Raw genomic sequence first — 15,393 nt, 5'->3', positions numbered from 1 at the left:
GTTAATGAAGTTATAAAAACAAGACTAAAGATTCATCGAAACTTCTATAAGAAAAAATACCTGATTCACTTCTATATACCCAACAAATATTTTGGTTCTAATATTGTTGGGAATCCCATCCCAAAATATTCCTATCCATTTATCGTTTGATATCAAGATCAGATCTTAATACCATCTCGTTTATTAATGGGATGGTCCATAACCTGGTTTTCGCGATGGAACTTTGAAAAACTGATGTTTAGCCTAATGATTCTCAATTCTGATCCCAAAATAAAAATTAATTTACAACGTTCAATCAATGGAATGGATAGAGAAGGTCAACGGTGATGATCAATATGGGCCCCATAACGTAGATGGTACCATCCAACACAGACACATATCCAATCAATATCATCCTACAACATAGATCATTGGAACGGAAATAGAATTAACCACAAACACTAAAACCTAAGGTTGCATAAATAACCAGAGTTCAGACCAAATTCCGGGCATTGTTCTTCTGCTTCTCCCTTTCTCCATCTGTTTCCTTCCCTTCCCTTCCCTTTTCCCCCCCACCTCTCTCTCTCTCTACGACACTTTGCAACCTCTCTCTCTCTCTCTCTCTTCTTGGTCATCTGTTTCTCCCTTTTTCAACGCCTTTTGAATATTTTGGTTCTACTTCATCCATGTATCCCAGGTGATGATGGGTTGGGGCAGTGGTTCGCCATGTCCTTCTCTTCTCAAAATCCCACTTTTTGGCCCCTCTTCTCGACTCTGCATACTAATAATGGTTCTCTCTTCTTCGACAGCTCGATTTTGTTCTCTTTTTTGAGTATCGAATGCAAGCGCCCGATCTATCGGTTAATTCCTCCCTGAACCAAGAAAGATCCTTGGCGGCACCTTCGTTTGTTGGGTTATCTTTCTGATGATGTCTGAAGAAGCCTCCACAGCGATCCATAACGATGGGTCTCCCCCAGAAGGAGAGAAGCCTCAGAATAACCATAACCACAAGTACTCCACTCGGAAAGAGCGGCCCCCTCGCGCATGTACGGCTCGCTCCGCTGCTCGGCTCTACCAAGCCGCACTCGCCGTGGAGCGCAAACAGATTCTTTCCAAGAAAGAGAAGCAGGAGCAACAGCAGCAGCAGCAACAATGTAGTAAGATCATTACACCGCTTGTGAATGAGCCACCGCCTTCGCAGTTACCTCGCTGGAGTCTCCGCTCGATGTGGGAGTTGGCTTCCCTTCTTAACTTCTTACATGTGAGTGGTAAAAGTTTAACTATTTACGCCACTGTTTGATTCTGTTCTTTATTGGGTTGAGGCTAAAGCTCGTTGTTTTTTACTTTTCTGTAGGTTTTTAGACCCCTTTTGAACATAACGGTTGAGTTCTCAGCAGAAGAGGTTGAGACTGCTTTGATTACACCTAATAGCACTTTGGATGACCTACATATACCCTTGTTAAAGGTTCGTACTTTACAGTATTGAGATACATGGATTTAAATGTTGTATTATGCTCATGATGGTTGCTGGTCAGTTTGGTCTTTCACAAGCTTGGACTTCTTCCCCATTCAGTATAATTGTCTAATTTTCATGTCGCGATTGTTTATTTTATTTTATTTTTTTGGTGGGTGGTGGTGGTGGTGGTGGTAAAGAAATTACCTTTTCTCTATCTTCAGTCTAAATTTCAAATGGTCAACTTCTGGGTTTTCTACCTTTGGGTTTTGGGCACACTACCTTGTGCGCATCTTTGAGGATAAGGGGACTAGAAGATGTTTAGAGGCTACTTTAAAAATAAAATGCAAATGTGCCGGATATCCAATTGGTGCGAGGTTTTTTGATTTGAACAGTTATACTGTAAAATTCTTAGGCTTATGGATGGAGTTAGTGCACACTTACTGTGTCATATTTCTCTACTGCAGACATATTGTCCACTCTTCAGCTTTCTGCCCAAGAACCTTACATATAGTTGAAGATGCCCTCTATCATATAACATTTAGGGTGTAATTATCTGACTTTTTTCATCTAATAGTTGTCTCCTTAAAAGCTAAACCATACCTAATTCCAAGTCGGCCCAAGGAAATACCAGTAAAGTGTTTAGATTGCTGAATGAACTTTAGGAACAGTAAGGGAATATGCATTTGAAGATTTACTTCATTCCATCCCAACTGGTAATTGGTCCAAGTTCGAGATGTGCTATATTTTGAGGAACTTTGCCTCTTATGCTCATGTGGATGCGAGGGAAAAGGTTATCTATGATCATGTAATTGGTGAGATGTGTATTGAATTTTTATCAATTGGGTTAAGCTCTACTGTCCATACTAATTTTAAATCTTAGTTAACCTTGTCCAATGCCACTGAGATTATGTGATTGACTTGATCTTAAAGTGTTACAAGTGCATCTCAGGACTAGGGGTGTATTTGGCTAAAGGCTATGGGGCCTTTTTTGCATATGGATTCCCAGAGGCCAGCTTTTGGGGAGCATAGTGGCGGATCCAACCAAATTTTCATTTGGAATCTTTATCACCTACTGTGCCAGAAGTCCATAAGCCTCCCCCCCTGCTTTTGGATTCTGGTCCTAGAGGTGGTTGCAAACCATCATTTTCGGTTGGATCGGCCTTTTGGTCTCCAAAATCTGGGCCTCGTAAGGTCCCCAAACATGCATTAAGGGTTCTAGCTTTGCTGGAGTTGGATACTTGGCTTGACACTTATTTTAATCTAACATGTTTACTACTCTCCTAGCTGATGTCTGTAAAAAATGTTTTCATTTAACACCCCTCGATGTGGTGCCATGCTGAAAAACACATCTCTGATAATTTTTAGTTTTAAATTTTATTTTTATTATTTGAATATATGTATAATTTTTAAAATGTACTGCAAGATTTTTTTTTAGATTAGCATTCTTAGAACATTAGATCTTTAATGGGTAAGAGCATAGTTGTCATGGCGTTGCCAAGGCGGCGATTTGGTGTCCTGGCGGAAAAAGAAGTTCATGGCAGTGCTACGATTTACGTGACTTACACATGGCGGTAGCCATTGGCTGATAGGCATCACTATGGCACCGTTGTGGACGTCAGGTCACGCCTGATTCACTAGGTGGTCGATTTTTTGTAAAATGCAAGGTGATTTTGATAGGGCTATGTTGATTTTTGATGATTTGATGTTACTTAATGTGGTTTTATATGTTATAGGGTATATATTGTAGGCTTGTAGCATGCTAAATAACTTTAGAAAATAGGGAAAATGAAAAAATAGCATACTAAAATAACTTTAGAAAATAGGGAAAATAAAAAATGACACATGGGCAATTTGACCGCCATGGCAACACCATAACGGGCGATTCATCGCTAAATCGATTGGCCATCCTTCCACCGCCTTGGATCGATTTGATGCCGTGACAACTATGGGTAAGAGTCTAGAATAGATGGTTATTATGAGGAGCAGAAGGATTAACATAACATGTATTCAAGAGATTAGATCGAAAGCTAAAAATGCTAAGGAGTTGGATGACTTTAAATCTTGGTATACGGGGATAAAAGTCATAGAAGTGGAGTGAGCATAGTAGTGGATAAAGATTTAAAGAATGAAGTGGTGGATGTTAAAAGATTCAGAGATAGGATTATATCCATCTAGCTTGTGTTGGAGAAAAATGTTGTCAATATAATTAGCACTTACGCACCTCAAGTATGGTTGGATGAAAGTAGTAAGTTACAATTTTGGGAACACATGGATGGTTTAGTACAAGGTTTTAGTTAAAGGACACTGATTTTAGAAAATTATGACTGACATATATGATTTCTTTTTTCATGTGATCAGGATGACAAATGGCGGATCAATAAGCCGCTCCATCTCAATCGCTACATGTTTATATTCTATGATTCAAATTATTTACTCTTGTGCTTCTTCTCTAGTATAAGTAATAAGAAAATTGTCTTGCCCTCTTTTTCTATTCTTGTTCTATCTCTCTCATCTCTGTCAAGTTTCTTTTTCAGCTGCATGATCCCTTAAGTCTGTTGCTTCCCCTTCTCTGAGTCCCTTTGTTGTGTCTCCGTTTGTGTGTGAATTCTAATGACAAATCCTGTTTCCAACGCTTGGTATCCTACTCACTTTCAAAATAATGAGTTTTTCCTTCATACTACTGTAAAAGTTCCTTTTTCTTCTTTCGCTAGTTTTAATATATTGTCTTTAGAATCGTGGTCTTAATTTATTATTTTCTGTGGGATGGGGATAATTTTATTAATTTACTACATTAATAGAAGTATGTTTAGTCATTTCATATAGTAGAAGTTAAGAAGCTTCCAATAGTGCTTTGTTAGTAAAAATTTTCTGGTTGGATGCCGGTTAATGACACTTGATGGACTTGTGGAGTAACTGTGTTGACATGACATGAATACATGCTGGACAACAGCTTCAAGTAGGCAGATACTTGTTACCTCCCCCCCCCCCCCCCCCCGCGCGCCGACAAATTAACTGGTTAACTCCTTTGATTGCACATTTTAGTGGAGTCATGATACCTTACCTTCTTTTGTCCTTGCCATTAAAGTGAATTCTGTTGTCCGAAATCAAGTGTAAGGAACAATCTTATGGATAGAAAAGTTGGGTAGTGAGTTAGGCTATAGGATTTCTGCTTTGATTATCATTTTTTGCATCAGCCTTCTGCTTATCATCTAGGTAACATCTGCTATCGAGGGTTGATAATTTACTGATGATATGTGATTCGTTAAATGGTTAATTTTATGTTTTAAAGTTCTGGTGTCCTAATTTGTGATTTTCAGTGCAAATGTTGCTTCCTCTCGTTCATGTTATTTTGGGCTGTTTCTGTGTTTATGCTTCATGTGATGAATGGAGCACTGCTATTTCCTGTATGCATCAATCCCATTTTGTTCTATCTGTAGGCAATTCCTCCTGTTACCAGAATGGCGTTGGGGCGTGCTACTTGGGTTACAGTGTTATGCAGAAAGTTGAGGGATTGGTGGCACTGGGTAAGGAATTTCATTTCTTGAACCCATCATTCTACAGTGTTGCAATATGAATGAAAATTATTTTCTTTTATTTCTCCCTTCCTTTAGTGGCCTTCAGCTGACTCGAGCTTTGGTTCTCTCAGGTTGCAGAAGGGGAAGTACCAATTGTAGCATCACACGGGTGAGTATATTTTGATGCTCAAAGTGCTCTAGTAATCAACCTTTATCTGAATTAGTGGTTATAATATTCACTTGTTTAGGACGGAAGTTGAAGTTTATAAGGCACTTGATCCTGGGACTCGTCTGGTGATTCTGAAAGCACTCTGTGACATCCGGGTTGAGGTACCATCGCTTCTGACAATTTCCTGTCCTTATGTTGCTTCTATATTGATTTTGGTGCTTTCTGACTGTCATGCCTTTTCCTTGGTTCTAATGCAAAAATTAACAAAACTATCTTCTTTCCAATCTATAGAGGCATCGTTGGATGCTACCTCGTTTTTATTGCCACGTGTCATTATATTGTGATCCATGAGACATGATACGATTGTTCTATTTATACCTTTCCCTCATGCCTAAGTTTTCATTAGTTCTTAAAAATACTTATTTTCCTTGCTTCTTAATTGAAATTGATGCCCTGTATGTTTAATACTTCTATATTCCAAGCCTTAATTTATCAAGGCATAAGGCGACTCAAGGTGAGAGAGGAAGGCAGGAAAAACAAGGCGATGCCTTGTTGCCTAGAAGACCAAGGCGCTAGTTGAGGCTGGACCGCCTTATTGCCTAGGCAATACCTTGATAACTATGCTATATTCGATGTTGATGGTTTACAATGTAGGGAAAGGGAACACCGTGTCTCACATGTTTGTATCAGTTTTATCCTCAGAATAAAGTTTCTTGGTTATCCATTGAAGGAAAAAAAGAACTTTGGTTCTCTGTTCTTATTCTGCCATGAAATATTTGGATTTTTTGAAATATGCTGCTGGAATTTGTCATAAAATCGTCATTCCTTTGTTGGATGCAAGAGGTGTTCTAGTAATTGATGTTAGCTATTTCTGAGATCATTATCCTCTTTTAGTTTTAATTAAATATTTTTTTCCCATATTTGTCCACATTTATTATTCCTAATGTGTTAGGGTGGGAAGCAATTGACTTGATTCCTCTTTTTGCAGCAAGAGGATATACGGAACTATATCGATGACTCTATTAAACATGGGATTCAACTTTCAGCATTTCGTAAAGAACGTATTGGAGGTGATTCACATGGAGTTTCATATTGGTAAGCTAACAATCTTGCAACCTTGATAAGATCACGGAGTTGAGCTTAAGTTATATCATTGAAATAATAGTTATCATTGCTGGAATGCTGGTATTGGATGCAGCTTTTTCCTCGTTAATAAAATTTGGTGAAACTGTGCAAAGGTTATACATGATGTTTGTTATCATGAATTATGAGATTTTTACACTGTGTCTGTCTCCTTTATAGGTATGAAGATGATCCTATAATTGGTCATCGATTGTACCGGGAGATCAGAAAAATTGAAGTGAAAAAATTGAAGGCAAAAGGGTCTCCACATATCCCCACCATATCTTGTCAATGGGAGGCAGTTGCAACAAACTTGGATGAATTCCAAGATGTTTCTGTAAGTTATTGTTTCTGCTGCTGTTTTCATAGCCACTGTTGTATATGACTGCATCCAATCCTGAATCCTCATCTTAATGGAGTTAGTATGGTACTGATCTGAGAAATCATAGATGTTAAAATATCAACATGGTACTGATCTGAGAAATCATAGATGTTAAAATATCAACAGCTATAAGGTCCCAGTAGGACAACCTGTATAAAGCAAGAGAGACTTAACATTTATTTTTTTTCCCATCTTCTTTCCTCTCTCCCTAACATCACTGCTCCTGTTGAGGGGGGAAACCATCTCAGCAAACATACAATACCCTGTAATAACATATAATCCATGTTGTAACTTGTTGCTTAGCACTTCGTTTAAATCTGGCTTAGTTGATTTTGCACAATTTAAAGCTGTACCTGTTCACGTTGATACTGCTTCTGACTGATCTGTATTCACAGCATAAGTTTTTGGTCAAGATATCAGGGGGATGTCATGCTAACAGGCATAAATTCCCAGCCTCCTGTGGTTCTGTGTTGAAGCTTTCAAGTGTTTTTGTGTCTTCAAAATCCTCTTCTCCAATCGTAAACTGTAAACCTTGGTATTAAGTGCTTGGCATGGAGTGGCGTGGGCCTGTGGACATTCAAATTTGAGAATCCCCAAAACTTTACGATGTTTCAAATTGTTCTATTTATTTTGCACATATATTCTAGTTACTTAGAATGAGAATCAATATTAAGGATTTTCTGAAATGTCAATTAATTTTTGAGGATACATCAGCCATTTAAAGAGATTGTTTTCTTTCTAACTGAAAATAATACGTAACTTTAGATATGGGGCAGACAGTGTGTGGGCCTGTGGCGCACTGGTTAAGTTGCACTATTGCAACGTTTTGGTCATAGCCTCATAGGTTCAAAACTTGGAAACAGGCTCTCTTATGAAGCTGGGGGTAAGGCTGCGTACACAATGCCCCTCCCAGAGCAGTACAGTAAAGTGGGATAAAGATATTTTGAAATTGAAAGGTGATGGTCACAAGGGCTGTATGGATGCCAATGGTTTAAGGGTTGGTTTCATAGAAAAGGTTGGTTGGGTGGTATTGATCCAGATACACACAGATCAGACTCCAAGCAGAGAATTGACCAATACAGGAAGTTGAAAACCTGTTAAACACAGTGGATCAGCCGATTCATTACATATATATAGCTCAGATCATTCTCTTTTGATTCTAATACAGATCAGTTAATTCGATTGATCTAATGCCATGTTCTAAACCTCACAGTTAGAGATTGAAAGAGGGTATATCCCAATGCCATATGAGAGTGAGACTGACAATATTTGATGCCATGGTTAAAAGAAGAAAGAGTGTAAGTCTGTAAGAGGGAAGGGATTGTTTGAACGTTAAATAGAGAGTGATTTGCCTTTTGTTTGTACCTAGTGTTTTAATTTTGAGACATTTTTGTTTTCATTTGTTTTCTTGACTCTTGATGTCTTTTGACTCGTGAGTTTTATGTCTTGATGTATGTTTGTTTGGAATTTCTATCGCTGGCTATGATTCTTTGTTTTGGGGCTTAGTTGCCGAGGTTTTTGAGTAGGAAAGAGTGAAAGACTATAGAAAGTGGTTTTTGAACTCCCTCCCCCCCCCCCCCCCCTATCGTTTTGTTTCTTAATGGTACGTACCTCTGTTACGTCCGTGCCCAACAAGCCCACAGCATATCCGGACATGTATCACTACAAGTCAGTGCCCAATGGAATTCTTAACATCAATGTTTTGAGATCATAATTGCAAACTTCTTTTTTTTTGTATGAACGACTGTTAGTTGTATTGTTAAGGGAACCAGAATCAAGTCCAATGCATAATGCACACAAACATCTTAGTAAGCACAGAAATTGTGTGGAAGGGTTATGAAACATACGAAAAACTGCTGAACAGTCAGGCATGGCCCGGTGTAAACTTGCAGCTCTCCAGCCTCCTGTCTTTGCCAACTAATCTGCGACAGAGTTTGCCAGTCGGGGTACCAATCTGATCAAGATATTCAACATGGAAGCTTCAAACTGAGCACATAGTCCTCCACCTCTTGCACCGTTTCAATCAACTTTGACCATCAGGCTTTTGGAAGGAAATACATCCTTTTCATGTGTTCTAGACAACCAGCATAGGGACCTCTAAAAGAGGATCTGCTTCACAAATTCAAATATTTCCATCCCGCATCACGAAGTTCTCCCCACCTCAAGGAAAAAAAAATTAAAAAAACTTTGTTGCTTATCAAAAAAATAATAAAAAAAAGAAAGCTCTTCCTCCGTTGATCATGTACTCTAGCTTTTCCTTATGATGTTGTTAGTAGGAGTCTTTATGTATTTATTTATATTTTTTAGTTAAATTCGTTAGTCTAGGAAAAGGGTTGACACTTGACAGTATGGTTCGTGCATTTAGTTTTTCCTTTTGATAAGTATGGTTGTTTTTGTTTTAGGTTTGTTTGTTCCAATGTAAAATCCCTAAGTAGAGGAATGTTTACTTTCCCAACTTTCTCTTACTTTCATCGGGCATTAAAGTGGGCCTGATGGTAAAGTTTACACCTTTTTTAACTTCCTAATGCGACAAACTAAACAAACAAACAAGTGAGCAACTCAGCCTTACCCAACTAATTGGGGTCGGCGATACGGATCCTTGCCCTTCAATCAGCTCTATTCCAAATGCCACAAACTCCAACGTAAAAAATTTACATCTATTTTTTTTCTGCCCATTTTACAGCAAAACGGACAAAGCTTTTGGGAAATATTGCCTGGCTTAAAAGCTACAAATTATGTAGTTAGGTGCAAGGATAAGAATTTCGATCATGAGGCTGGTTTCGACCTAGCTTGAAACCGAGATGGGTTGAAATGGTCGAAACCTGGTTGAAACAACAGGTATTTTTGGAAAAAAAAAATCGACATGCCATGGGCTGGTCGAAACTACCAACACTGGTCGAAACTAATCGAAACTGAGGGCTGGTCAAAATTGGTTGAAACTTGGTATTTTTCAGTCGAAACTGATCTAAACTACCGAAATGTGAAAAATATCGTCGAAAACAGTTGAAACTGGTCAAAACTAGAAACATTTTTAATTCGACCCATGGTTTTGTTTCGACTGAGATTTGGAACTATGGTTATGCGCAGAGTTAATGCTTAGTGGTGAATTATGCCTACCAAAACATTACTGGATGCATGAGTAGTGAACTGTTTAACTGTTTTCCAATATAAGGGTTTAAAAATAAGAATCAGGAAGTGGTGAATCTTGAAAGATGTGATTGTACTCGATTTTGTTTAGCTACCATGATGATGAATGGCTTAGAGTGATAGGACATTTAATCACTTATCTCTTAAAAAAGGTTTATGTAATTAAAATAGTGATTTTTTTTCTTACTAACAATGTGAACATTGTTTACAGAAGGCAGACAATTCATAAGCGCAACTATTGTTTTGACACTGTCGACTTGTGACTTTTCCAGCTTAAGTAAATTTTGGTTTTACTTGTGGTTACTGGCGTGTTTGGTTGGTTTCCAACTCAGTCAACTGAAAACACCTTGAAAAACTTGGTTGCTTGACTTGCTATGCATGCTCAGAGTAGACCAACATTGATAAGGCAGAGATTATACCACCTTCTAAACACAAAACCCTGAAAAGACTGACCTGCATCAGGGAAGGGGGGCGGGGGGTGGAGTGACCAGGCCTTAGGGCCAGCCATTCCAAGAGATTCATTTGGAGTTCCTGGCGCTTTTGGATTTGAGAAGTACTGAAAGTTTGTCTATTGATGTCTCAATGAGACTTATAATTGAATCTTGGAAATTTGAGGATTTGGTTTTTCATGAGGCAATAATTTGAAATATGTTCAAATGGGAAAATGATGTGGATCTCTATGAAACTAAATAATGCATTGATAGTCCCAACTAGGAATCAGTGGAGCAGAGTTAAATAGAGAAAATTATAGCTGAGAAGGAAGAAAATAATAAAACAGAAACTAGAGAACTCAGATGAATCTAATATCCTGATTGAGTGTTCTACTAGCTACTAACCCACGAATTATTTCAGAATTCGAAAGTCAAGTCTGAGATGCATGGGGCAATCCCAGTAGCAATAGAAAGACAGAGCAGCTCTTCTAGAGCTAGTATCTGAGCATTTCAACTCTAGAAAGTTAAATCATGAATCAACAATAGATGTCTAGACTTGAACATCATATTTGTGACAGATCCACGCTATATTCTGGGAATTGTCAAATCAGAAAGCTGATTGTAACTTGACATAAAACGGGGGTGCTGCAGAAGCGTGCCGCAGTTGCTATAAGACAGTAAAAGTGACCTGTTGAATGGTAAATGTTAACATAGGAATTAGAAGAAATAACAGACCAGGAATCCACCTAAAACCTCCCTTGGAATCGAAGAAGTATACCCTGAGAAGTCCAGTCGGACAGCACTGAATCCTTAGCAATTTTAAAAATAAATACATAAAAGCAACTGAAGCTATTTATCAAATTGTGAGGTGTGGCCTCTGGCCAATAGATGTATTTATAAACTCTATTCTGCACACACTCAAAACACTGATTTGGAATCACCAGGACCGTTTTCTGTATTGAAACTGAAACCAAAACTAAAAGTGATTACATAAGCCTGTCGCTTAGACAATTAGGACTCCTATACCATCTATGACCGTAAAACTGTCAAAAACCAATCTGGAAAAGTACCAACTTAATTCCGGCCAAAATGCTAGGATACTGACTAATAGTCAGAAATCAAAATAACTCCGAAGTTAATTCCCCCACTACCAGACCAGACCAGACCAGACCAGACCAACTCCCCTACTAATGAAAATTCTACTTGCAAGATTTAATGTTTTCTTCTTTTTATCCTTGTATATGCATCACTAAATTAAATTCTTGATATGGTTGATGTTGCTGCGGGATTGGTGGTTTGGAATAAGGATCCATGAAGGTTTTTTTTTTGGATCAGTATGTGGGATCCATTTTTGTGATGGTTTCATCTGAGAACTGTGATAGAAAATTGCAAGCACTTTTTTTGGAGTACATGGCCCTGGTGTATTGTTATTTTTCTTGGCCGTTCATGAACACATAAGGTTGCTCTTTGCGATTCCCAGCATACCCCTGGTTGGCATGGGTAGGCCCACCACTTCACTTTCACTTAGGCCCGGGAGTAGTTCATTTGACTTCATTATTTGGAAGTGAAGAGGTGGCTCAGCATACTTTATGTTCCTTGGATTCCTAAGTTTGGATACGTTAAGTTGTACTTTAGTGGCAGCTCAATTAGCAACTGCAGCCTTGATGGTGTGGGAGGATTTTAATTTATGGCAATATTATCCTTGCATGTGGTGGAATTTACTATGAAAGAGCTAAGGTCTTATGTTGTTGGTAACATGGACATGGATAAGCTATCTGACATGGTACATAATGTACTGCCGTATAGGCTTACATAGGAAACTGAAATCTTTAGACTGAAATTTGACAATGAATTCTCTTCGTTACATAAGTGTGATTTGTCTGTTGCATGTGGTTCCATAGTTTTTAAGGTGGTAAGGCGACGGAGGCGTTTGAGGGTCTTTTGGAGCGCTTTAGCGATAAGACGGGCATAAAGCGTCGCCTTATTGACTAAAGCGTTCCTGTGTAATTTTTTTATAAAACCAATCTATTTGGCTCAAATCCTAGTTGAATCCTATTACTCATATGTTAAATAAATATTAAAGGTTCATATTCATACCAATGTAAGATATTCATCAAGAAAACAAATTAATAAAGTGAATAAACTAAGTTCATCTTCATCAATCATCATAACATATTAACATATAATATAAATATATAATTATAAAATAAAATTATAAATATATAATTATAAAATAAAATTATAAATATAAAGAAAAGAAGACATAAAAAATACAAGAATTTATTATACTTACCTCTATGATGCCAAAATGAGTGCCTAAGCCCTAAGTTCATCCATTATATTTCTACTCCTATCAAAGAAGAATGAAGCTCACCGTTGTTGGAGCAAAATGGTCGCCTAGATCAGTGGTTCTTCCTTATTCCTTGATTCCTTCTCAAAGCCCTTTCTTAAAACACTTGACAAAATCCAAACCCTGTTTGTGAATCATGTTTTTGTTTTGTTTGTTTTGGTTATTGTTAGTAAAGTAAAGCTGATCCCATACATCTCAAGTGTTAACAAACCATACACCGACCAATAAAAAATCTATATTTGGAATCTTCATCAAATACTTTTGAAATTTGTTTTTAAAAAAAAAAAAAAATCCCATAAGGCACCACTTCACGTAAGGCGGAGCACTGCCTTATCATCTCTAGACCACATCAGCGCCAAGGCGCTGGTAAGGCGACGCCTTAGTAGTGCCTTAAAAACTATGTGGTTCCATTGACTTAGGGGGCTTATGTCAAGGTCGTGGGAGATTTTAAGGCAGTAATTCAGTGGACTTCTTTTTCTGGGTGTCCGTGGAGACATCCATCTCATGCTTTAGGTTACCTATTATTCAAGTGACATTTCATTTCAATGCAGACCTAGATCTGGTAACTCTATGGCGAATGAGTTGGCTAATTAAGGAGCTCAAGTGAAGAAATCTTCTGGTTCCATATCCCATTATATAATGGGGAAATTGTCTAGATTTATGAGATAAGAAAATGACTTACAAAACAAGTAGGTTTAACTTTGTTTTACACCTGCTTGTCTTGTAAACCTACTTGTTTTTTAATTAGTTTTTTTTTTTTTCCCTTTGTAGATCTAGGTAATTGTCCCTTATATAATTTGGTTGTGTTGCTTGTCTCTCTTTTCTGCCCCTCTTTAGTTTTTTGTGATTAGGGATGTATGACAGTATGTTGCATCATTATATGCTAATTTGGGTTTGAGTTTTGTATTAATGAAGTTATATGTAGAAGGGTATTGACACAAACAATGATAGTTACGCTTTTTTATTTTAATTTAATTTGAAGTTGCGAGTAAAAAAAAAAAATATATATATATATATATATATATTAAAGTTTGAAGTGGTGGCATGAACATTTGATCAGATCGGAGAGATCATCTGCTAGTGATGGGCTTGCTTCAAAGATCATGAAAGAAAATATTCTGATCTGACAGTTGATACAAGCAAAGACCTGATAAAATAGTTTCAGATCTGATAACCGAGAAGTCACGGGAGATTAATCAGAAAGTTTTGAAATGGGGGGAGGGGGGAAGAGAGGGGAGAGACAAGAGAATATAGGAGGCAACAACCTCAATAACAAAATAAACTAATTCAATCCTTTATAATGTATTTATAAAGCTATAAAATTGAAGAAAACAAAAAATAAAACAGGACTCTAAAACTACCAACTGAAACTAACAACTAGACTCTAATTAACCAGGAAAAGAAGAAGAAGAAGATATTGAAGCCACAAGCTGTTCAAACTTCAAACTAGACCCAGTGAGATAAGATTCATGAAATTCAGGAAACCTACAACCACATGCCATAAAAAAACATCTCCAAAGTGCTCCATGATATGAAGAAGATCTTGAGGCTGCAAGATATTCAAACCAGGCCCCACGAGATAAGGTTCGTGAAATTCAGGAAACCTATAACTGCAGGCAAGAAAAAACATCTCAAAAGTGCTCCAAGGTATCTGGTATCTAAAACACTCAGATCTGAACCAATTCTTGAACTGCAAGAGTTAGTTTGAGCCATATGAACCGAATCAAACCAACCCAAACCAAATCAATTCTGCATTATTCCTTTTTTTTTTTGGCTGAATAAATAAATTCATTACCAAGAGGAAGAATATACAAAGGAGAAGGGAGGGGGGAGAAGAGTGGGGGGGGGGGGAAGGGGAGGGGGAGGAAAAACCAAAAAAACAAGCCCAAGAGAAAACATCAGAGGACAGAGGGCCCAACAAGAGAAGGAGGAACGTTAGGGGGGAGGGGAGAAATGATGGAGGGAGAGAGACCCTAGGAAACAACAATGAACCTGTTCCTTGGGGAGTTATGGACCATGCGATGCCAAAGACAGCCAAGTTTGGAGCTAACATCAAAGAAGATTGCACTTCAAATCTTTTCAAAAGAACGGGAGTTGAAAGTCTATCTATGTAGATTTCGCTCCATCCAATGTGATTGATGGTTGCGGCAAAGGCAAGTGATGCAGATATGGCTGCCCTTTCTTGGTTGCACCAGCATGACCGGCTTTGGAAGCCAAGAGCCAAGAAGAACCGGTCCAGCCCAGGGTTTTGGTCCAACAAGGGTTGGAAATAAAATTAGTAGTTTACTTAGTATTTTATTTCATGCTTTTAGTTTCCAAACTTGAACGTAGGAGTAAGATTTATTTCCTTGCTTTGGTTTCCTTTTTATAGTTGTTTCCTAATTTAGGTTAGTTTCCATTCCAGTTAAGTTTCTAATTTCATGTTCCTATTTTCTTATATATTGGTTGTAATCGACTGAAGATTTAGAGAGCAATTTGATTATTGAATGAATGTGTGAGTGTGATCCTTCTTTTCCCCATCTCTACTATGATTTCCCCTCCTTTCCCTAAGGGTTCTCTATCAACTTGGTATCAGAGCCGAAGGATCCTCTCCTTCGTTCTCCCTCCTTGTTCCATTCCTTTCCCTTCCCATCAACCTGCTCTTTCCTTCCCATCTTCTCCCTATTCTCTCTTCTGGTTTCTGTTGAGACAGAGAACAATCATTTAAAAAAGTGTTGTTGGAGCAGTCAACCAAACCCAACCCCTTCGATTCCCAACAAATAAAAACTCCACCGCCTCCTCTTTCCCTTTCTCCACTCAATCAAACTCTCCCCTTAGGTTCTGCTAGCAGCAAGAGAAAAAA

At 38.0% G+C, this 15,393-nt stretch overlaps 1 protein-coding gene across 3 annotated transcripts in view; it reads left to right on the top strand.

Moving 5' to 3' along the window:
- The first annotated feature begins 439 nt into the window (after window positions 1–439).
- LOC122079308 (DDT domain-containing protein DDR4-like) overlaps window positions 440–15,393 on the top strand; it is a 23,314-nt gene continuing 8,360 nt past the window's right edge. For 2 of the 3 annotated variants that reach the window (XR_006140408.1, XM_042645670.1), the window contains exons 1-7: window positions 440–1,240; window positions 1,334–1,444; window positions 4,873–4,959; window positions 5,082–5,119; window positions 5,199–5,280; window positions 6,108–6,214; window positions 6,422–6,578. Coding sequence is in view for 2 of the 3 variants with exons in the window: in XM_042645670.1 (XP_042501604.1) it covers window positions 905–1,240; window positions 1,334–1,444; window positions 4,873–4,959; window positions 5,082–5,119; window positions 5,199–5,280; window positions 6,108–6,214; window positions 6,422–6,578 (918 nt within the window). In the remaining variant the exon portion in view is untranslated. The remainder of the gene's footprint in view (window positions 1,241–1,333; window positions 1,445–4,872; window positions 4,960–5,081; window positions 5,120–5,198; window positions 5,281–6,107; window positions 6,215–6,421; window positions 6,579–15,393) is intronic. The other variant, XM_042645671.1, reaches the window with a different exon arrangement.

This window comes from Macadamia integrifolia, chromosome 5 (genome assembly GCF_013358625.1).
Source record: "Macadamia integrifolia cultivar HAES 741 chromosome 5, SCU_Mint_v3, whole genome shotgun sequence".
In the NCBI taxonomy this organism is placed as follows: domain Eukaryota; kingdom Viridiplantae; phylum Streptophyta; class Magnoliopsida; order Proteales; family Proteaceae; genus Macadamia; species Macadamia integrifolia.
The sequence above is the reverse complement of the archived record's forward strand: the minus strand, read 5'-3'. Positions and strand labels throughout refer to the sequence as shown.